The sequence below is a fragment of the Jaculus jaculus genome, chromosome 2 (genome assembly GCF_020740685.1).
Source record: "Jaculus jaculus isolate mJacJac1 chromosome 2, mJacJac1.mat.Y.cur, whole genome shotgun sequence".
Taxonomy (NCBI): domain Eukaryota; kingdom Metazoa; phylum Chordata; class Mammalia; order Rodentia; family Dipodidae; genus Jaculus; species Jaculus jaculus.
In genome coordinates, this window is record NC_059103.1 from 190,627,949 (window position 1) to 190,647,624 (window position 19,676).

Consider the following 19,676-nt stretch of genomic DNA (forward strand, 5'->3'; position numbering starts at 1 on the left):
TTTTACTTAAAAAAAAGTTATTTATTTTCAAGGAGGGGGGGGGGAGAGATAAGGGACACACCAGGGCCTCTAGCCACTGCAAACAAACTTCTGATGCATGTGCCACTTTGTGCATCCAGCTTTACATGGTTACTGGGGAACTGAAATCGGGTTGGCCGGCTTTGCAGGCAAGTACCTCAACCACAGAGCCATCTTTCTAGCCCATGTGGAACTATTTAATGACCAGCCTTCTGCTTAAGAATGTTTCAGTATAGTAAGGACTGGGTCTGCAAACCTGGGACATGTAAATATATTAGGCCCATGGAATGCTGTAAGGTCTCCAACAGAAGCAGGTGCAAAGAGCTGCAAGTGTAAGCCAAGGGCTGGACTTGACAGTGTAGTTAGAAAAGTAGGTGGGGTCACAGATATGGATCGAAATTTGTGCTCAAAAAGAATGTTTTGGGGTTTTCACTGACATTGTTTAAGCCATGACCTTAAGAGTTTATCCTTATTCCTTCATCTGTATATACATATATCTCAAGTATGACTATTGCTGATTTGTTGTAAGACAGAATTTCACTCAGCAGCCCAGGCCACTTCCTGCCTTGGCTTTCTATGTGCTGTAAACCAGCATGGGTGGCTTGCTACTTCTTCTTCCCTCTACTGTCTCAAGGGCTGTTGTAAATGACTGAACATTAACATGGATCTCCTCTTGCAGTTGCGTTGCCCATGGCGTCCGACCTTGAACTGTACGATGTGACTGAGGACAGCATGCGTGTCAGGTGGGACGCCGTGCCTGGAGCCACAGGATATCTGATCCTCTATGCTCCTCTCACAGAGGGCCTGGCTGGGGATGAAAAAGAGGTAACCCCCTGCTACTGACTGCGTGGTCCTGGGACCTTTGCCTTCCTTAAGAAAATGTTTATTGTAAAAATGGGAGGTAGCATTTAGAAACTTTAGATTGTATAAAGGAAAAACATAGACCCTACTACCTAGATTTTCCATTGCTAACATTTATTTCTTTTTTAAAAAATTTCTTTATCTATTAGAGACAGAGAGAAGGAGAGAGAGAGAGAGAGAGAGAGAGAGAGCAAGAGAGCAAGAGAGCAAGAGAGATCAAGGGAGAATGGGCATGCCAAGGCCTCTAGCCTCTGCAAACGAACTCCAGAGGCATGTGCCACCATGTGCATCTGGCTTATGTGGGACCCGGAGAATTGAACCTGGGTCCTTAGGCCTTTCAGGCATGCAACTTAACCACTAAGCCATCTACTGGCCCTATTTATTTATTTTTGAAGGTAGGCAAGTGCTGTGTCACTGATCTGCACCTATAGTCCCACTGTGACCATTGACTTAGGTCTTTTCCAATGAATTTTATTTTATTCTTTTCTTAAATTTTTATTTACATGTTTCATTGCTGGGAATTGAACTTAAGGGTTAAAAAACATTTTATTTATTTATTTGAGAGAGAGAGTGAAAGGGAGAGGCAGATATATATATATAGAGAGAGAGAATGGGAGCACCAGGGCCTCTAGCCACTGCAAATGAACTACAGATACATGTGCCACCTTGTGCATCTGGCTTACCTGGGTGCTGGGGAATTAAACATGGGTCACTAGGTTTTGCAGACAAGTGCCTTAACCACTAAGCCATCTCTTCATCCCCAAATGCAGGGCTTTGCACATACTTGGCCAGTGCTCTACCACTGGGATACACTATTCCAGCCCTTCATTATGTATTAATAAAAAATGAAAATGTTTTTGTAACCTGCCTTTTTCTTTTTGTTTATTGTGAATATCTTTTCATTCCATTAAGGAATATTTCATATAGTAATTTTATATGTATTACTTCATATTTGGATTGTACCAGTTGTGTTAAATTTATCTTATATTGTTGGACATAAAGATAACTTATTGTATTAATAATGCTGAACATTCTTAACTGTATTTTTTTAATTTTCATTTATTTATTTCTGTGTGTGTGGGAGAGAGAGAGAAAGACAGAGATAGAGAGAGAATGGGCATGCCAGGACTTCTAGCCTCTACAGTCAAACTCCAGACACACATGCCATGTGCATCTGGCTTACATGAGTTCTGGGGAGTTGAACCAGGGTCCGTAGGCTCCATAGGCAAGCATCTTAACTGCTCAGCCCTATGTGCAGCCCAGGCTAGAGTCTTGCTGTAGCCTAGGCTGACCTGGAATTCACTATGTAGTCTCAGGCCAGCCTCAAAAATCACACAATCTTCCTACTTCTGCCTCCCAAGAGCTAGAATTAAGATGTGTACCACCACACCTGTCTTCATTCTTAAGTATAATACCGTATGTCTTTGCATGGTTGTACCACTATTTCCTTAGGGTGAGTTCACAGAAAATGGAGTTTATTTTTCAAAGGATATGTAAATTATTAAAGCATACACTGGATATTACTGGAAGGCTAAGATAAAATAGAGAAGTTTATGTAATTTATTTTATCACATGCAGCTCATATACAGTGGATTAAAATTTTTATTATTAATTTGAGAGGTAGATAAATATATCTCATTGATAGGAAGTTTTCACTTTATTTCAGTTTATAAATATTTAACTTACAGGTGACTTGTTATAGTTATTTTTAGCCTACCAGGAGCAATTTCTATAATGCAGACGTATAAGGGAAAAGGTTTCTGGAGTGGATAATAGAAAAGTGATTCTGTGGTAGGGTCCAAAACTTGTTATTTATAACTGAAATTCTTATAGTCACAAATTTGGCCTAGGGAGATGGCTCAGATGGTTAAGCACTTGCTATGCAAACACAAGAACATAAATTTGGATACAGAGAGCCCATGTATGTTTACTGGGTACAGTAAACACTGTAATCCCAGCACTCAGGAGGTGGAGACAGGAGATTCCAAGGGCAAGCTAGCTATACTAGCCAAGTTGGTGAGCTCTGAGCTCTGGGTTCAGTGAGAGACATGTTTCAACAAATAAGACAGAGGGCGAAGGAGGAAGACAGCTGATGTCAGCCTCAGTCTCCACACATGTCTACACACATAAGTACATACTTATGTATACTGACGTCTCATTGATAGAGGAGAAACCAAGTTGATTATGTTGACATGGACATATTTATGTATATGATTATAGACTAAAGAACTATATATTGTTATTAGATACATGCAAATGCAGAAGTTAAACAAACCAGTTACACATTACCATCAGGACAGACGTAGTGAATAGAAGGAAGACTGAGCTAGAACTTCTGTCTTATCTGCATTTATTTGAACTTTTTAAAATGAAATCTGAACTCTATATGACAAATTTTAATATCTATTAAACTTGAAGAATGGAGACATCAGATTGTATTAGGTGATTTTCTATGAATTTGTGATATTTATTGAGATGGTTCAAAATTAAGTTACATCTATGTGACTGGAGATTGCTTAGTGTCTTCATCTAAAATCTAAAGTTATTCTGTCACTAATGTGACTTTCCAGATGTTACACAGCCAAGGTTATTTATTGGCTAGTTTGACCAACTCCTAAAGTCAGAAAAGATCCCTTAATCAAGAACCAGCTTGCTAAGTTGCATGTCAAGGTGCCTTTATCTGTCCTAAGTATTGGAGGGGACTTGCAATCCAACCAGACAGGACCTTGTGTTAAATGGGGTGGCAAGACGGGCCCTCTGTAATTGTGATTAAAGCAAAGCCCAGGCATTTGGCTAGAGGACTGATTAGAACTATCAAGTAGTGACAGATGCCCACTTGGCCCTGCCTTCAACATACTGACACCCAAAACACACATCACTAGAGAATATTTCTAGTTCAGTTCCATCCCCACTGTTCTGGGGACCAGACACGCAACTTGTTTGTTCTGGGTAGAGTTGCTGTTTGTCCAGCTGTAAAGCATTATCCCAACACAGCATGCATGGGTATATTCCATTTTATGTGGACCCATAGTATCTGCTCCTAATATAAAACAACACAGGACAATTAAAAAATTATGACAGAAGCCTGTTTGATGAAGGGGTTGTGAGAAGGCACAGTCTTCCTCTAGGAAATGTCATCTTTTTTCAGTTCCACTCTGATCAGCAAGAATGAAACACCCTGGAGCACGATCTAATTACACATGTTCTATTTCAGATGAAAATTGGAGAGACCCACACAGACATTGAGCTGAGTGGGTTGTTCCCCAATACGGAGTACACAGTCACAGTTTATGCCATGTTTGGAGAGGAAGCCAGCGATCCTGCCACAGGGCAAGCGACCACATGTGAGTGGGATGGGCTTTCAGATGGGCTTTTTTCTTAGAAGCCCAGATACGTGTGTGTGCTTCTGAGTTGGAAATGCCAGTTTAGGTTAAAACCCCTTCAGCCATTGTAATCGAGGAAAATGCATATCTTATTGAGGAGAAGGAAATGCATTTCTCTAATCTGGTACTATTATGATTAACATGGTTGAAACAAATAACTGTTGTAAGAACGGAGGGGGTCGGAAGCCATGCGGCTAATTTTGTACAGAGATGTTCACTAATCTGACAAGTTCATAAAGGGGAATGGGAAGATGGAAGCATGAAACAGAGTTGGAAAATTATAGAAAATACTGAAGCCAGGAGTGGGCAGGGCCATCCACCAAGTTGGTAGCAGTGGGAGTGAAAAGTGATCAGATTCTGGTCACATAGTTGAAGGAACTGATGGATTTCAAGTGAGTTGCGAGCCGTCCACAGTGAACCCAGGGAGTTTTACCTGGCTGGTAGGAAGCATAGGTTTTCCATTTGCTGAGAAGGGAGAAGGCATGAAGTGAGTGGTCCAGGGTTTGCCATGTTAGTTGCATATCTTATAGGTGCCCATGTGGACATAGAAGATGGCATCTTCCTCATTTTATACATGGGAAATTGTGGACCTAGGAACTAAAGAGCTTTTTGGAGACACACAATTGTCAGATGAAGTCACTGCAATTCAATTTTAGATAACCTTGTTTCTTATCCATCAGAATTTTTTTCAATATCAGGCAACACTGAGAAAAGAAAAAAAAATAAAAAACCACAGGAAATCACCCAAATTCTATTTATTTCAAAGTGTGTGTATCTTTCTATTGTATTTCATTCTTTATAAGAAAAATAATTTTCTTTGTTGATGAGTCAGCATTATTGATTTTTTATGAGGAAATTTACTGGTTGTTGTCAGATTATGTAATCTAGGTGAATTTCATATGAAATAGCTCAGGAATCTAAAGTGTGGTTTGTTTGTCTTTTTTACATGCATGCTACTTAACTTTTTAATAACATCTGATTCCACTTGCTGTCCAGTACCTTTAACTCCACCAAGAAACTTGAGAATCTCCAATGTTGGCTCTAACAGCGCCCGGCTAACCTGGGACCCAAGCTCAAGAAAGATCAGTGGTTACCGAATTGTCTATACCAGTGCCGATGGAACTGAAATCAATGAGGTGGGTTGTGGAACATGTCTATATATACATATACATACATATATATATCAGGTTTTTGTGCATTTTTCAATTATGGTTTCATATTCAAAGATTACTGAATTAAAATAATCGTAATTATTTTCTTTCATAGTTTCTGTGGGTATGTGCAGTTATAGCTAGGAGGAGTCACACATGACGTTACAGGCATGTGGTGGCTGGAGAAACATCTCTCAGTGATTTTGCTGTGTCTGGATGGAACAGTGGATGGCTTCCGTATCTCCTAGTTACTCTTCACACGAGGCCCCAGCATGTGGCTTCAGGAGAGTTGGCTCAGGCATCCCAGGACATGTGTTCAAAGGGAGAGAGAAAGTGTTAGAGCAAGCTGTATCACCTTTAATGACCTATTCTCAGGTACCAGGTGTGGTGGTGCATGCCTTCAATCCCAGAATTTGGGAGGCAGAGGTAGGATCACTGTGAATTCAAGGCCACAGTGAAACTACATGGTGAATTCCAGGTCAGCCTGGGCTAGAGTGAAACCCTACCTCAAACCAGTCCCCCCCCCAAAAAATTTTTTTTAAATACCAGGCATCGGGCTGGAGAGATGGCTTAGCGGTTAAGCGCTTGCCTCTGAAGCCTAAGGACCCCGGTTCGAGGCTCGGTTCCCCAGGTCCCACCTTAGCCAGATGCACAAGGGGGCGCACGCGACTGGAGTTCGTTTGCAGAGGCTGGAAGCCCTGGTGCGCCCATTCTCTCTCTCTCCCTCTATCTGTCTTTCTCTCTGTGTCTGTCGCTCTCAAATAAATAAATAATTAATTTAAAAAAATACCAGGCATGGTGGTACACACCTGTAATCATAGCACTCAGTAGGCTGAGGCTGAAGCATCTCACATGTGAGCTAAGTCTGGGCTAAACAGCGCTACCAATCATGCCTCAAGAAAAGAGCATTTTATATTACCTCCACTACATTGCATTGATAGTGTCATAAGCCCCTTCCTAAATTTGATTCAGTGCGGGAAAACACAGGTCTCACCTACCATGGGAGGGACAACAATCACATGAGAGTAACCTATAGGATAACAGATAAACTCAGATGTGGCCATCTCTGAAAAGTCTGTAAGGGTGCATGGGAGTGGAGAAGGTCATATCTTCATGGAAGTATGAAACTAAACATAAAAATCACTGTTATTTATCCTATCTCCCTGGTTTTGAGTAAACTGGGGCTTCAAAGACCTTAGGTAGATGAATTTAATATAAAAAAAAACTATAAATTTTTAAAGAATTCAGCATCCCACCATGGAAAGGAATATCCTGAGGCATAGACCCAGCACCCAGACTGGCTGAGGCCTTAATTAGCCCACAATGAATACAAATAACTCCCCTGAAAAGGTACCTCAGGGAAATCGGGGCTGGAGGAGAGAGGCTAAAAGAATATAACCTTAGCTGGACATGGTGGTGCATGACCTTTAATCCCAGCACTCAGGAGACAGAGGTAGGAGGATCACCATGAGTTCGAGGCCACCCTGAGACTACATAGTGAATTCCAGGTCAGCCTGAGCTAGAGCGAGACCCTACCTCAAAAACCAATATATATATATATATATATATATATATATATATATATATATACATATATATATATATGTATATGTATATAGCCTAATATATTATAATATATATATTATATATATATATTACCTTTGTAAAAATAAATAAATAATAAATTTTTAAAAAGAACTTAGCATGTGTACAAAGATACTTTCAAGCAATGGAATTTATTAAAACTCATGAAAAATAGAGTATCTTGCTTGCAGTGATTAATACTTTCAGAAATTCTTTCCTTGGAAATACATTTTAGCAAGATTGCAAGGTTATTTTTATTTTATTTTTCCTTATTTTGGTCCAGGAAGCTAAGACAAAGAGGAAAATATGTTAGATGACATCATTTCTATTTTCTGATCAAGTGAACCAAGTATTTTCATATGCAGGGACAAACTTTTCCTGCAACTGAGTCCAAGAAATAGTGTAAGGAGTAAGGCATTACAAGTCACTGTGTGGGTCTTGGCTGGCAGGGGGCTTGCATGCCATGCACAGAGCTCCAGGTTTGGTCTCCACTACTGCATAGAACCAGGTGCACTGGGCTACATTCCCAGCCCTTAGGACATGGATACAGAAGGATCAGAAGTTCACGATCATCCTTGGCTAGATAGAAAGTTCAAAGCCAGCCTGAGGTACATGAGATCCCTCTCTCAAAGAAAAAACAAAACCTATACATAATGGATAGTCAATAAGCATACAATTCCCAGTGTACAGAAATAATGTTCAAGAGCTCTGATAGCCTTTGTGATCTGAAGGGGAAATAATTCTGATGAATCTTGGACCATTGGGACTAGTTCCTTTTTTTTTTTTTTTTTTTTTACTGTGCTTTTTTATTTTATTTTTTTTATTGACAATATCTATAATTGTAGACAACAACCCATGGTAATTTCCTTCTTTCCCCCACTTTCCACTTTGCAACTCCACTCTCCATCATACCACTTCCCCTCTCAATACAGTCTCTCTTTTATTTTAATGTCATCATCTCTTCCTCCTATTATGATGGTCTTGTGTAGGTAGTGTCAGGAACTCTGAGGTCATGGATATCCAGGCCATTTTGTATCTGGAGGAGCACATTGTAAGGATTCCTGCCCTTCCTTTGGCTCTGACATTCTTTCTACCACCTATTCCGCAATGGACCCTGAGGGAGGAAGAGGTAGGGGGATCGCCATCAGTTTGAGGCTACCCTGGGACTACATAGTGAATTCCAGATCAGCCTGGGACAGAGTGAGACCCTACCTCGAACCTCCCCCCACAAAAATGTTTTGTTTTGGAAGATAGGAGCCTGGCATAATAAAATGAGGATCAGAGAGATCATATGTACGTATGTGTATGTGTTGTGTGTGTATAACATAAAGAATCAGACACCTGTGCAAACATATACTCTTACCTATGCTTTTGAAGTATCAAGGTAACATGGGTTATATTTTACATTCGCATTTTGATGTAGAAGAAATTATTTGCTGAACAATGACAAATGGCAGAAGGGGAGGTAAGGACCAATGCGATGGGAAGCGTGTGCCCACGCATGACATAAATGTCTCAGTTCCTGCTTCATGGAGATCTAAGGGAGTCACATTAGTTAGACTGTGGGACTTCTGGACAGGTACCAATGATTTCTAGTTGTATTTTGCAGTGACTGAGTCTGTGGTGTGCATATATGTGTGTTCCTATGTGTGTGGGTGCGTGTGTGTGTGAGAGAGAGGGTGCACTGGCACATGTGTACATGCATATGTGGACATCAGGGTCAGTGTCAAGTGTCTTCCTCAGTTGGTCTCCATTTGCTTTTGGAGATAGGGTCTTTTTCATTGAACCTGGAGCTCACTGATTTGGCAAGACCACTCAGCCAGTGAGATCTAAGGAGTTTCCTGTCTCTGCCTTGTCGGGGCTAGAAGTGTAGGTGCCAGGCTTTTTTGGGGGTGCTGGGAATCTAAACTCAGGTCCTCAGGCTTGTGTGACAAGCATTTGACTAACGGAGCCATCAACCTAGCCACTGATTTCTGTCTTTATACAAAACTCACCCATTTGAAATCTTCTTAGTAATGGTTATGGTTGGAGGGAATGTGAAGATCGCGGTGAGTTCTGGTGGCCATCCAGGAAGCCCAAGAATACTGAGTCTCTGAGCCAGTGAGACCTGGTTTTTGCTACAAATGATGATGAACCCAGATAGTCTATTGATCTGGTATTTGAAAGTGAGCTCCTTCTGAGTGTCTTCATATACATAGCCTCGTAAAAGACCCAAAAATGTTAAAATGGCATTACTTTATGGCCAAAACTCTCAGCTTTTTAGAAAGGATATCATGCAGCCAGGCATGGTGGAGCACGCCTTTAATCCCAGCACTTGAGAGGCAGAGGTAGGAGGATCGCCATGAGTGTGAGGCTACCCTGAGACTACAAGGTGAATTCCAGGTCAGCCTGGGCTACAGTGAGACCCTACCTTGAAAAACCAAAATAAATAAATAAAATAAAAATAAATAAAATAATAAAAGGACATCATTGGGATATTCCTAGTTATTTTCTCAGGAACATTAGCAGCTACACATTTTTATATGAAATCTGAGTGCTTGTTTTGTTACTAATAATTTTAGTGACTTATTATTTACAAATGCTTCTCCCAGGTAAATCAGAAAAAAATAGTGGCTATTTATAATTTTTGTATCTTTAATTTCTTCCTGATTCTAAATGTATTGTATGGAATATCACAAAAAATATTAAGTAAAAATATGAAGTGTTTTTTTCTTGTTTCTGATTTTTAGGCTAAGGCTTTATAGGATTTATAACCACATTATATTTGAAATAACTTATAGCATATAAAAATAAATAGAAGCTAAAAAACACACTTAGCTAAACCCACCAATAAAAATGTGCTTGTTATTTGGTTCACACTATAAATGTAGACGTAAATATGTGAACACACAGGCATTGAAGGAAGAAATTATTCCTACACCTCAGCACATCCAATTAGGCTCTCAAGTCACTATTTAGGATGAAAGGGAAAAGATGGACCCTGTTTTCTTCTCACTGGAAGATCATGCCAGGAGCGTGTGTGTGTGTGTGTGTGTGTGTGTGTGTGTGTGTGTTTGTGCGTGTGTGCGTGTACATGTTTGCTGCATGGAAAGGAGGTACCATGTCTCCTCCTCTTTGGTCCTGAGGGTTGATTAGCCAACCATATCCTGCTTCCATAGTCATCCCACAGTAAGCATATCAAGTCCGTGTCTCCACCACTGTGTCCCCAACAATGATCACCCGGCTGACTCTCCGTATGAATTTATTTGAAAGGGTCTAGGAAGTTCCAGAACATGATGGAGACTGAATGCTGCATGAGTTTTGCTCTGAGAGGCCAGTTCCCTATAGCCATGAGTCATCAATATCCTCATTTTTCATTAGGGACCTTTCTTCATCCCTCCCAAAATTAGGCTGAAGCTAAGCTTTTTTGTTTTTTTAAATTTTTATTAGCATTTTCCATGATTATAAAAAAAAATCCCATGGTAATTCCCTCCCCCCCCCCACTTTCCCCTTTGAAATTCCATTCTCCATCATATTACCTCCCCATGAAGCTAAGCTTTTAATAGACTGTTTATAAAGACATTTTCAAAATAGTTTCAAAACAATGAGATCATGGCCATTTCTCATCATTTCTTCAAATCCTTCTCTTATATCCTAAGGTATCATAGAAAATTTAGTTTGTCCAGTTTCAAGTAAAGTACTTTAACAAATAAACTAGATCCTTTTGAATAGAAAGAAACACAAACAGTCTATGGCCATGCCACCCTGAATAATATACCTAATCTAATCTGATCTCGGAAGCTAAGCAGAGTCAGGAATGGTTAATACTAGGGTGGGAAACACAAACAGTATATATATACATAGAGAGAGAGAGAGAGAGAGAGATGGAGAAAGTAGGGATATATACTTACATGATTTTTTTCCTTTTTTGTTTCTTAGTATACCCAAGAAAATTTGATTTTAACTTTCCCCCCTTATACTTGACATCTATGGCAAAATTCTCACTTTCTAGTCCATTCATATTAGAAATAAGGTCAATGCCCTAGCAGATGTGCTGGTTAATAATAGTATGGCTCATGGGCTGGAGAGATGGCTTAGCGGTTAAGCACTTGCCTGTGAAGCCTAAGGACCCCGGTTCGAGGCTCGGTTCCCCAGGTCCCACGTTAGCCAGATGCACAAGGGGGCGCACGCGTCTGGAGTTCGTTTGCAGAGGCTGGAAGCCCTGGCGCGCCCATTCTCTCTCTCTCCCTCTATCTGTCTTTCTCTCTGTGTCTGTCGCTCTCAAATAAATAAATAAATTAAAAAAAAAAAACTAACTTTAAAAAAAATAATAATAATAGTATGGCTCAGGACAAGTTAGTTAAGCTCTGCAGGCCTCAGTTTTCTCTGTGGACAAATCACAATTATAAGCACCTAGAATTTGATGTTGGAAAATAGGGAGAGAAGCTGTAAATAAAATAATGATTTTAGAATTCCTATCTCAGCTATAACAATTTAAAACAACAGAAATGCTGGGCTTTGTGGTGCACACCTTTTTAAGCCCAGTACTCTGGAGACAGAGGTAGGAGGATTGCCGTAAATTCAAGGCTACCCTGAGACTACATAGCGAATTCCAGGTCAGCCTGGGCTAGAGCAAGACCTTACCTCACAATAAATAAATAAATAAATAAATAAATAAAAAATAAAAATAGAACAACAGAAAGCAATGCATAAGCACTGTTTTGGAAGAAATGTCTCATATTTGAAAACGAATGTGTGTTTTCTGCGCCTTTAAATAATAAAGCATGTGGTACAAATGTTTAAGACAATAAGATTTAAAGTGTGAAACAGCTGGGTTTGAATCCTAGCTGGTTTCATCTTGGGCAAGCTCCTTGACTCATTTTCTCCATATGGAACATGAAAGCCACAATTCCCAACCCTGTAGAGCAGAGGTAAAGGTTAGGAGTGTTCATGGACGTGCAGCATGAAGACAGAGGCCAGGCTGGACGAAGCGCTGATTGCAAGCCTGACTTAGAACGCTGGTGATCCCTCACGAGGAAGTGACCCTGACTTTCGGAGAGCGCGTGCTGTGTAACTGACACGCAGCTCACTGCAGCAGCTGGTGGCTGGTGGCTGTGCAAGTGTGCGGAGCTCAGCCGGCCTGCGGGGCTCTGCCATGTGCGGTCAGCTGAGGTGACGCCCGTCCCTAGGGGAGCTTGGCTGGGTTAGCTGCCAAGATGAACTCACTTGCGTATGCTCTATCAGTGGGGTGGCTGACAAGGCTGGGTTGGCTTTTCCTTTCTTTTTAAAAATTTTATTTAAATATTCTTTAATAGTTATTAGAGAGAGAGAGAGAAAAAGAATGCCAGGGTCTCCAGCCACTGCCAACAAGCTCCAGATGCATGCGTCACCAAGTGCGTCTGGCTTATGTGGGATCCAGAGAGCTGAACCCGTGTCCTTAGGCTTCTCAGGCAAGTGCCTTAATTGCCAAGCCATTTCTCCAGGCCAGCTTTCCCTTTATTAACAGAGAAGCTAAGAGTTCTTGAAAGGTGAAATGGAACCCTCTCCGCAGGTTAGCCCTTTCCTTTGACCTACAGTTGATTCCTTGGAGATGACTTTGGCTTCCAAACTCTTAGTTTACGCAAACCCTGCCTTCTCTTTTTTGCAGAGGGTTCTGTGTGCCTCCATCGTCACATGGATCTACTCATGCTACGTTCCCTTAATCCTGCCCCACAAGGGCTTCACACTACACAGAAAAGAGATAGTAAACAAATAGGTGAATACATTAAGTAAGTTCAAGTGTGATTGGAGGCAGAAAGGAGATAGCAAAAGCAGTGTTAGGGGTTGGAGAAATGGCTTAGTGGGTAAGCACTTGCCTGTGAAACCTAAGGCCCCCAGTGCAAGGCTTGATTCTCCAGGACCCACATAAGCCAGATGCACAAGGTGGCACATGCATCTGGAATTCATTTTCAATGGCTGGAGGCCCTAGTGTACCCATTCTCTCCCTCTCCCTCTCCCTCTCCCTCTCCCTCTCCCTCTCCCTCCCTCTCTCTCTCTCTCTCTCTCTATCTCTCTCTCTCTCTCTGCTTCTTTCTCTGTCTGTCTCTCTCAAATAAATAAATTTTTAAAAAATCACTGTTAGAGAGCGCCCTACTGAGAAGTTTGGAAAATGAAACCTCAGGAAAGTCATATTTCAACATAGTTACGATAGATGGGGAAGGCTTAATGTTGAAGAGAACTGAATAATAGGATCATAGACAAAGTGAATTGCATGTGCAAGGATCCTGAGGCGAGGAAGGTGAGGTCATGATAGAAACCAATATGGCTGGACATCAGGGGTCTATTGAGAGTCTTGGGGTGTTATCCCAGAATACTCAAGGTCAAGGTGAAGTATTGAGGTGTTTGGTTTTGATTTGGAGGCCAATAAATACCCAGTAAAAGTTTAAGTACTTATCTTGTAAAGCTCCCACTGGCTGCATGAGCAACCACTTAATATCAGTTGGTCCATTTTTGCTTAACCTCATATACCCACAAGACTTGTGATTAATAGTGGTTCAGACAAGAGATCTTATTGTATTACTTCAGAACGTCTCTTGGAAATATCTTAAGTGGTACCTAATTTGACAAAATTGGCTTTCAGATAAATATGGTCATTTCTTCAATTTCCTAGACTATCACCAGAGCTAAGGCATCTTATTTCCAGTTATTGTGTTTCACAGAGGGTTAAGGAGGTATCTGAAACATGTGGACAGAGCCACCACATCCATGAGCTGCAGTAAGTTCTCAGTACCACTAAGCTATAACACCTCCTCCTGCATGACCAAGCTCTCAGTAATACACCCATGTCTGTTCTTTCTGTCCCCTTGAGGGTGACATGCATCAGGCCTCTGTCATTTAAATCTTACCTTCATTTCCTCTCACTTTATGCTTTCTTTCCTCAAAGTCTCCTCTTCGTTATCAAGATCATTTCTTACTCCTTTTCTTACATCGTTGGTCCTTAGTCTAAGGACTTCATCACTGTGTATATATTTTCTCTAGATATGTCTTTCTGTGAAAGATAAAGGAATATTATGGTAGTTAGAATGAAATATCGTCCCCCGCCCCCAATAGCCTCATGTGTTTCAAAGACTGGGTCCTCAGCTGGTGGCAGTTTGGGAAAGTTGTGGAGCTTTTGAGAAGTGAAACCTGCTGGAGGAGGTGTGCCACGGGGGGCAGGCCTTGAGGTTTGAGTCCAGTCCCTACCTCCCCGCTGGTGTACCAAGACGTGACATTCCGTTGTCTGCCCTGCCATGCCTTCCCCACTGTGCTGAAGCTTTCTCTCAAGACTGTAAGCCAACATACAGCCTTTCCTCTCATAAGCTACTTCTGGTCAGATACATATTTTTGCCCAGCAACATGAAGGTAAGTGCTACAAATGTGTTGAATGTTTGGTACTTCCTGATTTTTCCCTCTCATGGCTAATTACCTGGGTGGTTATGATAAGAGCTATCATGCATCCTTCAGCCATGGAGCCAACAGAGCCGACTCAGTGGGGTCCAAACTGTCTACTTCTGGTAGGCCTTGCTGGAAACTGTATCTATACTCCCATCCCGTCAAGTGATGCTCACTTCAAATCCTTTGTGAATGCAAATAACATTGGTCACACCATCATCCTGAGAAGTAACTCATAGGTAATCAAAGTGTGTAAGTCACATGCGCTAACTGGTTTTGTCATTCAGGCTTAGGCTTGGAAGGATTTATAGCTCTGCTCAAAGTCAAACTACCGACAACAACAGAGTGGTTCATATTGTCAAAGAGCATTGCAAGTAGCGGCAATGACGCCTGTGTTTTGCAGGTCGAAGTTGATCCCATCACCACGTTCCCTCTGAAAGGCCTGACGCCGCTCACAGAGTATTCTGTTGCCATTTTCTCCGTCTATGAGGAGGGGCAGTCTCTGCCTCTGGTTGGAGTTTTCACCACAGGTAAGCTTCATTCTGGTTGGAATGGTTTTCAAATGTAGCTAGTTAGCCACCAAAACCTGCAACAGCTTCTCTAACTGTGATTTTGAAGAGAATGCACGTTAGTTTTTAAGCTATTATTAACAAAATGAACAATAAGATAGCTAGCGTGTGTCCTGGATAATTGTTTCTGATCAAGGCAAGAAGTAAGAAAAGACCATGTAAATTCAAAAGATCTTAGTTTTATTTTTAATATTTTATTTGTGTGAGAGGGAGAAAAAGAGAGATCGAAAGTAGGGGTATGCCAGGGCCTCCTGCCACTGCATACAAACTCCAGACACATGTTCCACTTTGTGCATCTGGCTTTATGTGCATGCTGGGGAATTGAACCCAGGGTCATAAGCATTTACAAGCAAGTCCTTACCATTGAGCCATCTCTCCAGCCCCAAGTTGTTAGTTTTAAAAAAGTGTTCACTGTCATCTTCCTAATCTGTCTTCTGTTATTCCTTCATCTGCTCTCTCTCAATCTCTCTCTCTCTCTCTCTCTCTCTCTCTCTCTCTCTCTGTGTGTGTGTGTGTGTGTGTGTGTGTGTGTGTGTGTGTGTGTGCATGAAGCTGAATTTTGAAACTACTGCTATCCAACAGTTTTTGGCAAACAAAAATGACAGCATGAGAGCCAGGCGTGGGCGCACCTTTGATCCCAGCACTTGGGAGGCAGAGGTAGGAGGATCACCATGAGTTCGAGGCCACCCTGAGACTACATAAGTCAGCCTGGGTTAGAGAGAGGCTGTTCCTTGAAAACCGCCCCTCCCCACCAAAAAAAGACAGTATGATGTATTTAATGACACTCCTTTGCTCTATGTAGCTAAATGCTGTACTGTTAAGGAGCCTAAAACTCTTAAAGCAACAAGAAATGTTTTAAGTACTTAAGCTAAATAGAAGGCTTGGATATATCATTTTCTGTTGTATTCTGTACTTTCCCAGTAAACATAGAACTATTTTGCCTCTTGGTGGCAACAGGTCTATTGTTGACTCCTGAACTTATTGATTGCATTTCAAAACTGAGGAAACAGAAAGGTAACTGAGAGAGAAATGATGACAAGTCTGGATTGAGAGATAATGCTTGTAGAAATATTTAATAATTACACAAATAGTCTTTATGGTATTTTCACAGTGTTCTATTAGAATTTTAAAATCCTTCATTTCAGATAAAAATCAAGGACTTGAAATCTCATTTTGGGTATATTTGGGTATTATGAGTGCTGATATAAAAACACTAAGTATGTACACTGTGAGATAATGAAAGGTCTGATGAATGTTGTTTCACTTATGGTCTACACACATCTTCATTAAAAAGATATTTTGGGAGCTAGAGAGATTGCTTAGTGGCTAAGGTGCTTCTCTACAAAGCCAGAGGACCCAGGTTCAATTCCTCAGGTCCCACATAAGCCAGATGCACAAGATGGAGCATGCATCTGGCATTTACAGTGGCTGGAGGCTCTGGCACACCCATTCTCTTCCTCGCTCTCTCTCTATCTACCTGTTTCTCTCTCTCTCCCTTTTATAACTAAATAAACAAATAAATAAATATATTAAAAAAGGACTGGAGAGATGGCTTAGCCATTAAAGCACTTGCCTGCGAAGCCTAAGGACCTAGGTTAAATTCCACAGTACCTTCCCATGTAAGCCAGATGCACAAGGTGGTGCATGCATATCTCTCTCTCTCTCTCTCTCTCTCTCTCTCTCTCTCTCTCTCTCTCTCTCAAATAAATAAATAAATAAATAATACCCATTAAAAAGAGGCTGAAGATAGTCCAAAATTAAAAAGAAAAATAAAAAGATATTTTCCCCAGAACTTAACTTATTGCCTGGGAATGATTTAGCCACTAAAATAGAGATGGCCAAAAAGAAATGCTTATTTCCTCAAAATATGTGGAATATAATACAAAATACAAAGTAATGAACATGGCATTTTTTTTGCTTTTTAAGCCTAATGAAAGCAGCCCAGTAAATAATAGGACTTCTAGAGTTACTGGGAAATTAAAAAAAAAAATCGGTTATGTCTGTGGCTTTCCTAATTCGTGCTGTTGGAAGATGCTGGAAACATATGTAAAAGCAGCAGCGAGTGGGCCAGGGCTGCTTCCCGGGGCTCTGCGGAAGTGCAGATGTGAAGGCCTCTGGCTGCTGCTCCAGCCTTGGTTTCTTGCCCTGAGATTTCCCTAACGAACTCTCCTTCCCCGGCCTCCAGAGGACATTCCAGCGCAACAATACCTAGAGATCGACGAGGTGAAGACGGATGGCTTCCGAGTGACGTGGCACCCGCTCTCGGCCGAGGAAGGGCAGCACAAGCTGATGTGGATCCCGGTCTACGGCGGGAAGACCCAGGAGGTGAGCAGAGCAGCCAGGGCGAACGTCTGGAGCGGTCCTTCCAAGACAGGCGAAGGACTATGGAAGTATCATACTTAGCAAGGCCTAGGGTTTTAAAAGTATCAAATCATGTTTCTAACATTAAAATGCATCCTTACCAGGGCCCAGTTTACATACTTTCAGATTCCGCAACTTTCACAAGTAACTTACAATAAGATTTCAAAGTGCTACTTTTTCAATACTAATAATGCATTTGTTAAGGGACTTGAAGGGAATAAAATCTCTGATTTGATTTTTAAAATAGATTTTTTAATAGAAGAGAGACTAGCACTCGCTTGCAAAGCCTGATGGTGGGAATTTGATTCCCTGGTACCCATGTTAAAACCAGATGGACAAAGTGGTGCATGCATCTGGAGTTCTTTGCAGTGGGCAGAGGTCCTGGCCTGCCCATACTCCTCTCCCCCTCAAAAACATAAATAAAACCGTTTCTTTTTAAATTTCTTTTGTTACTTTTTATTTATTTGAGAGTGACAGAGAGAGAGAGGATGGGTGTGCCAGGGCCTCCAGCCACTGCAAACAGACGTATGCTCCCCTTGTGCATCCGGCTAACGTGGGTCCTGGGGAATCGAGCCTCGAACTGGGGTCCTCAGGCTTCACAGGCAAGTGCTTAACCAGTAAGCCATCTCTCCAGCCCAAATAAAACCTTTTTTAGAGGACTATTGGAAAGAACAAGGGGCTCACTGGAGAAGGAATCGTAGAGCAGGGACAAGCGAAGGTGGTGGGAGGGAATTATGACTCCAGCGCATTGTGTATGTGTGCGGAAGTTGTCAGTAAGAAGTTTAGAAGATTAGTTTTAGCGGCCTTGGTATTTGTTATAGTTAGTTATTTCTTTTAAAAAAAAATTTTTATTTCTTTATTTGCAAGCAGAGAGATAGAAGAGAGAGAGAGACAGAGAGACTAGGTGGGCCAGGGCCTCCAGCTGTTGCAAATGTACTCTGGATGCAGGCGCCTCCTTGTATACCTGCTTTTAAGTGGGTACTGGGGAATCGAACCTGGGTGGTTAGGCCAGCGCGTTCACTTCTGACCCATCTGTCAAGCCCTAGTTATTTCCCGCTTATGCACAGCACAGCACAGCACAGCATTTTTAAAATTTTCATGTTTGAGTCTTTTTACACTTTCACCTCCCCCTTTTCATGTAAATACGGCTAGTTACTAAGCCCAAGCACTTCACAGGTCATCCTGCAGGAAGAGCAGGACTCATACGTGGTTGAAGGCCTGGAGCCCGGCACGGAATACGAAGTGTCACTGCTGGCCGTGCTCGATGATGGAAGCGAGAGCGAGGTGGTGACCGCGGTTGGGACCACACGTAAGTGCTGGTCTGCCTGAGTGGAGCCCCAGCATCTGCCACCATACACAGCCACCCTGGTTTCCCCACCAGGCACCCTCTTGTGTTGCCATATCCATGGCTACGCAGGTTTCAACTTTTCCTTCTCCCACCTGGGCATTCTTCCTGTGTCTTTACTGTCAGGGACTCTCAGGTGAGAAGCATCTTATTGTTCTCCATTGTTCCCGCCACGAAGGCAGTGGCCGAATCCTTCTTGCTCAACACTATATCTTCAAGCAATGAGCACAGTATTTGGTACATTTTACCTGTACCATTAACAGTCCTTGAGTGGATGGACGGGTGGATGCATAGAGGAATGAATGGATGGATGAATGTAGGTATGGATGGATAACTAGATGGATGAGTGGGTGGGTCTATGGAAGGATGAATGGAATAATTTATAAATGAATAAATCGGCAAAGAAACCAAGCTGTAATGTGTCCAAGAGTTTCTGGAATTTTCCAAGTTGGTCTTGCTTCCAAGAATTTTGTGCAAAAGTTACACACTGACTGATTTATTCCTTCATTTCTTTTCTAAACAGAAGTGATGTATGATCCACATACTAAATTCTCTTAGATTGGGTTCTCTGGAATCAAATCCCAAGACAGACAACTGCGTTCAGATGGCTTCTTAAAGAGTTTACCCAGCATGGGAGCGCGCACAGGGAGAAGTTGAAACACAGCCTCCAGTTAATCCTGTTAGGAGCTGTCACACTAGGATCACCTTTAGGAACGGTGCCGAAGTGAGACCAAGGGGGTGGGCCTGTGTGCCCAAGCCTCTCCAGTTGATAAGGATGGACTGTCCATTACAAGGAGCTAGTACCGCAGGGGATGCATCCCCAGACCTGTGTGAGGCCCATGGCCCTTCCATTCCGGCATGTGCCCAGGGCAGATCTGAGACACAGGAGATGCGCTTCCTGACTGAACACATTGCCTCACTAGGTGGTCTTGTTTGGAAGCCCTTTCACAACCTGGGCTGCAATTCAATTGCTTTTAATTATCATGCTTATGCCCTCATTTCAAAATAATTGGGA

The 19,676-nt window shown here is 41.8% G+C and overlaps 1 protein-coding gene across 5 annotated transcripts in view; it reads left to right on the forward strand.

The window, feature by feature from the left end:
* The window catches only part of Col14a1 (collagen type XIV alpha 1 chain), a 252,858-nt gene that overhangs the window by 104,047 nt on the left and 129,135 nt on the right, over nt 1–19,676 (forward strand). For all 5 annotated transcript variants that reach the window (XM_045144601.1, XM_004661366.2, XM_045144602.1 and 2 more), the window contains exons 12-17: nt 698–843; nt 4,094–4,223; nt 5,259–5,398; nt 14,790–14,916; nt 17,141–17,280; nt 18,493–18,625. In XM_045144601.1, coding sequence (XP_045000536.1) covers nt 698–843; nt 4,094–4,223; nt 5,259–5,398; nt 14,790–14,916; nt 17,141–17,280; nt 18,493–18,625 — 816 coding nt within the window. The remainder of the gene's footprint in view (nt 1–697; nt 844–4,093; nt 4,224–5,258; nt 5,399–14,789; nt 14,917–17,140; nt 17,281–18,492; nt 18,626–19,676) is intronic.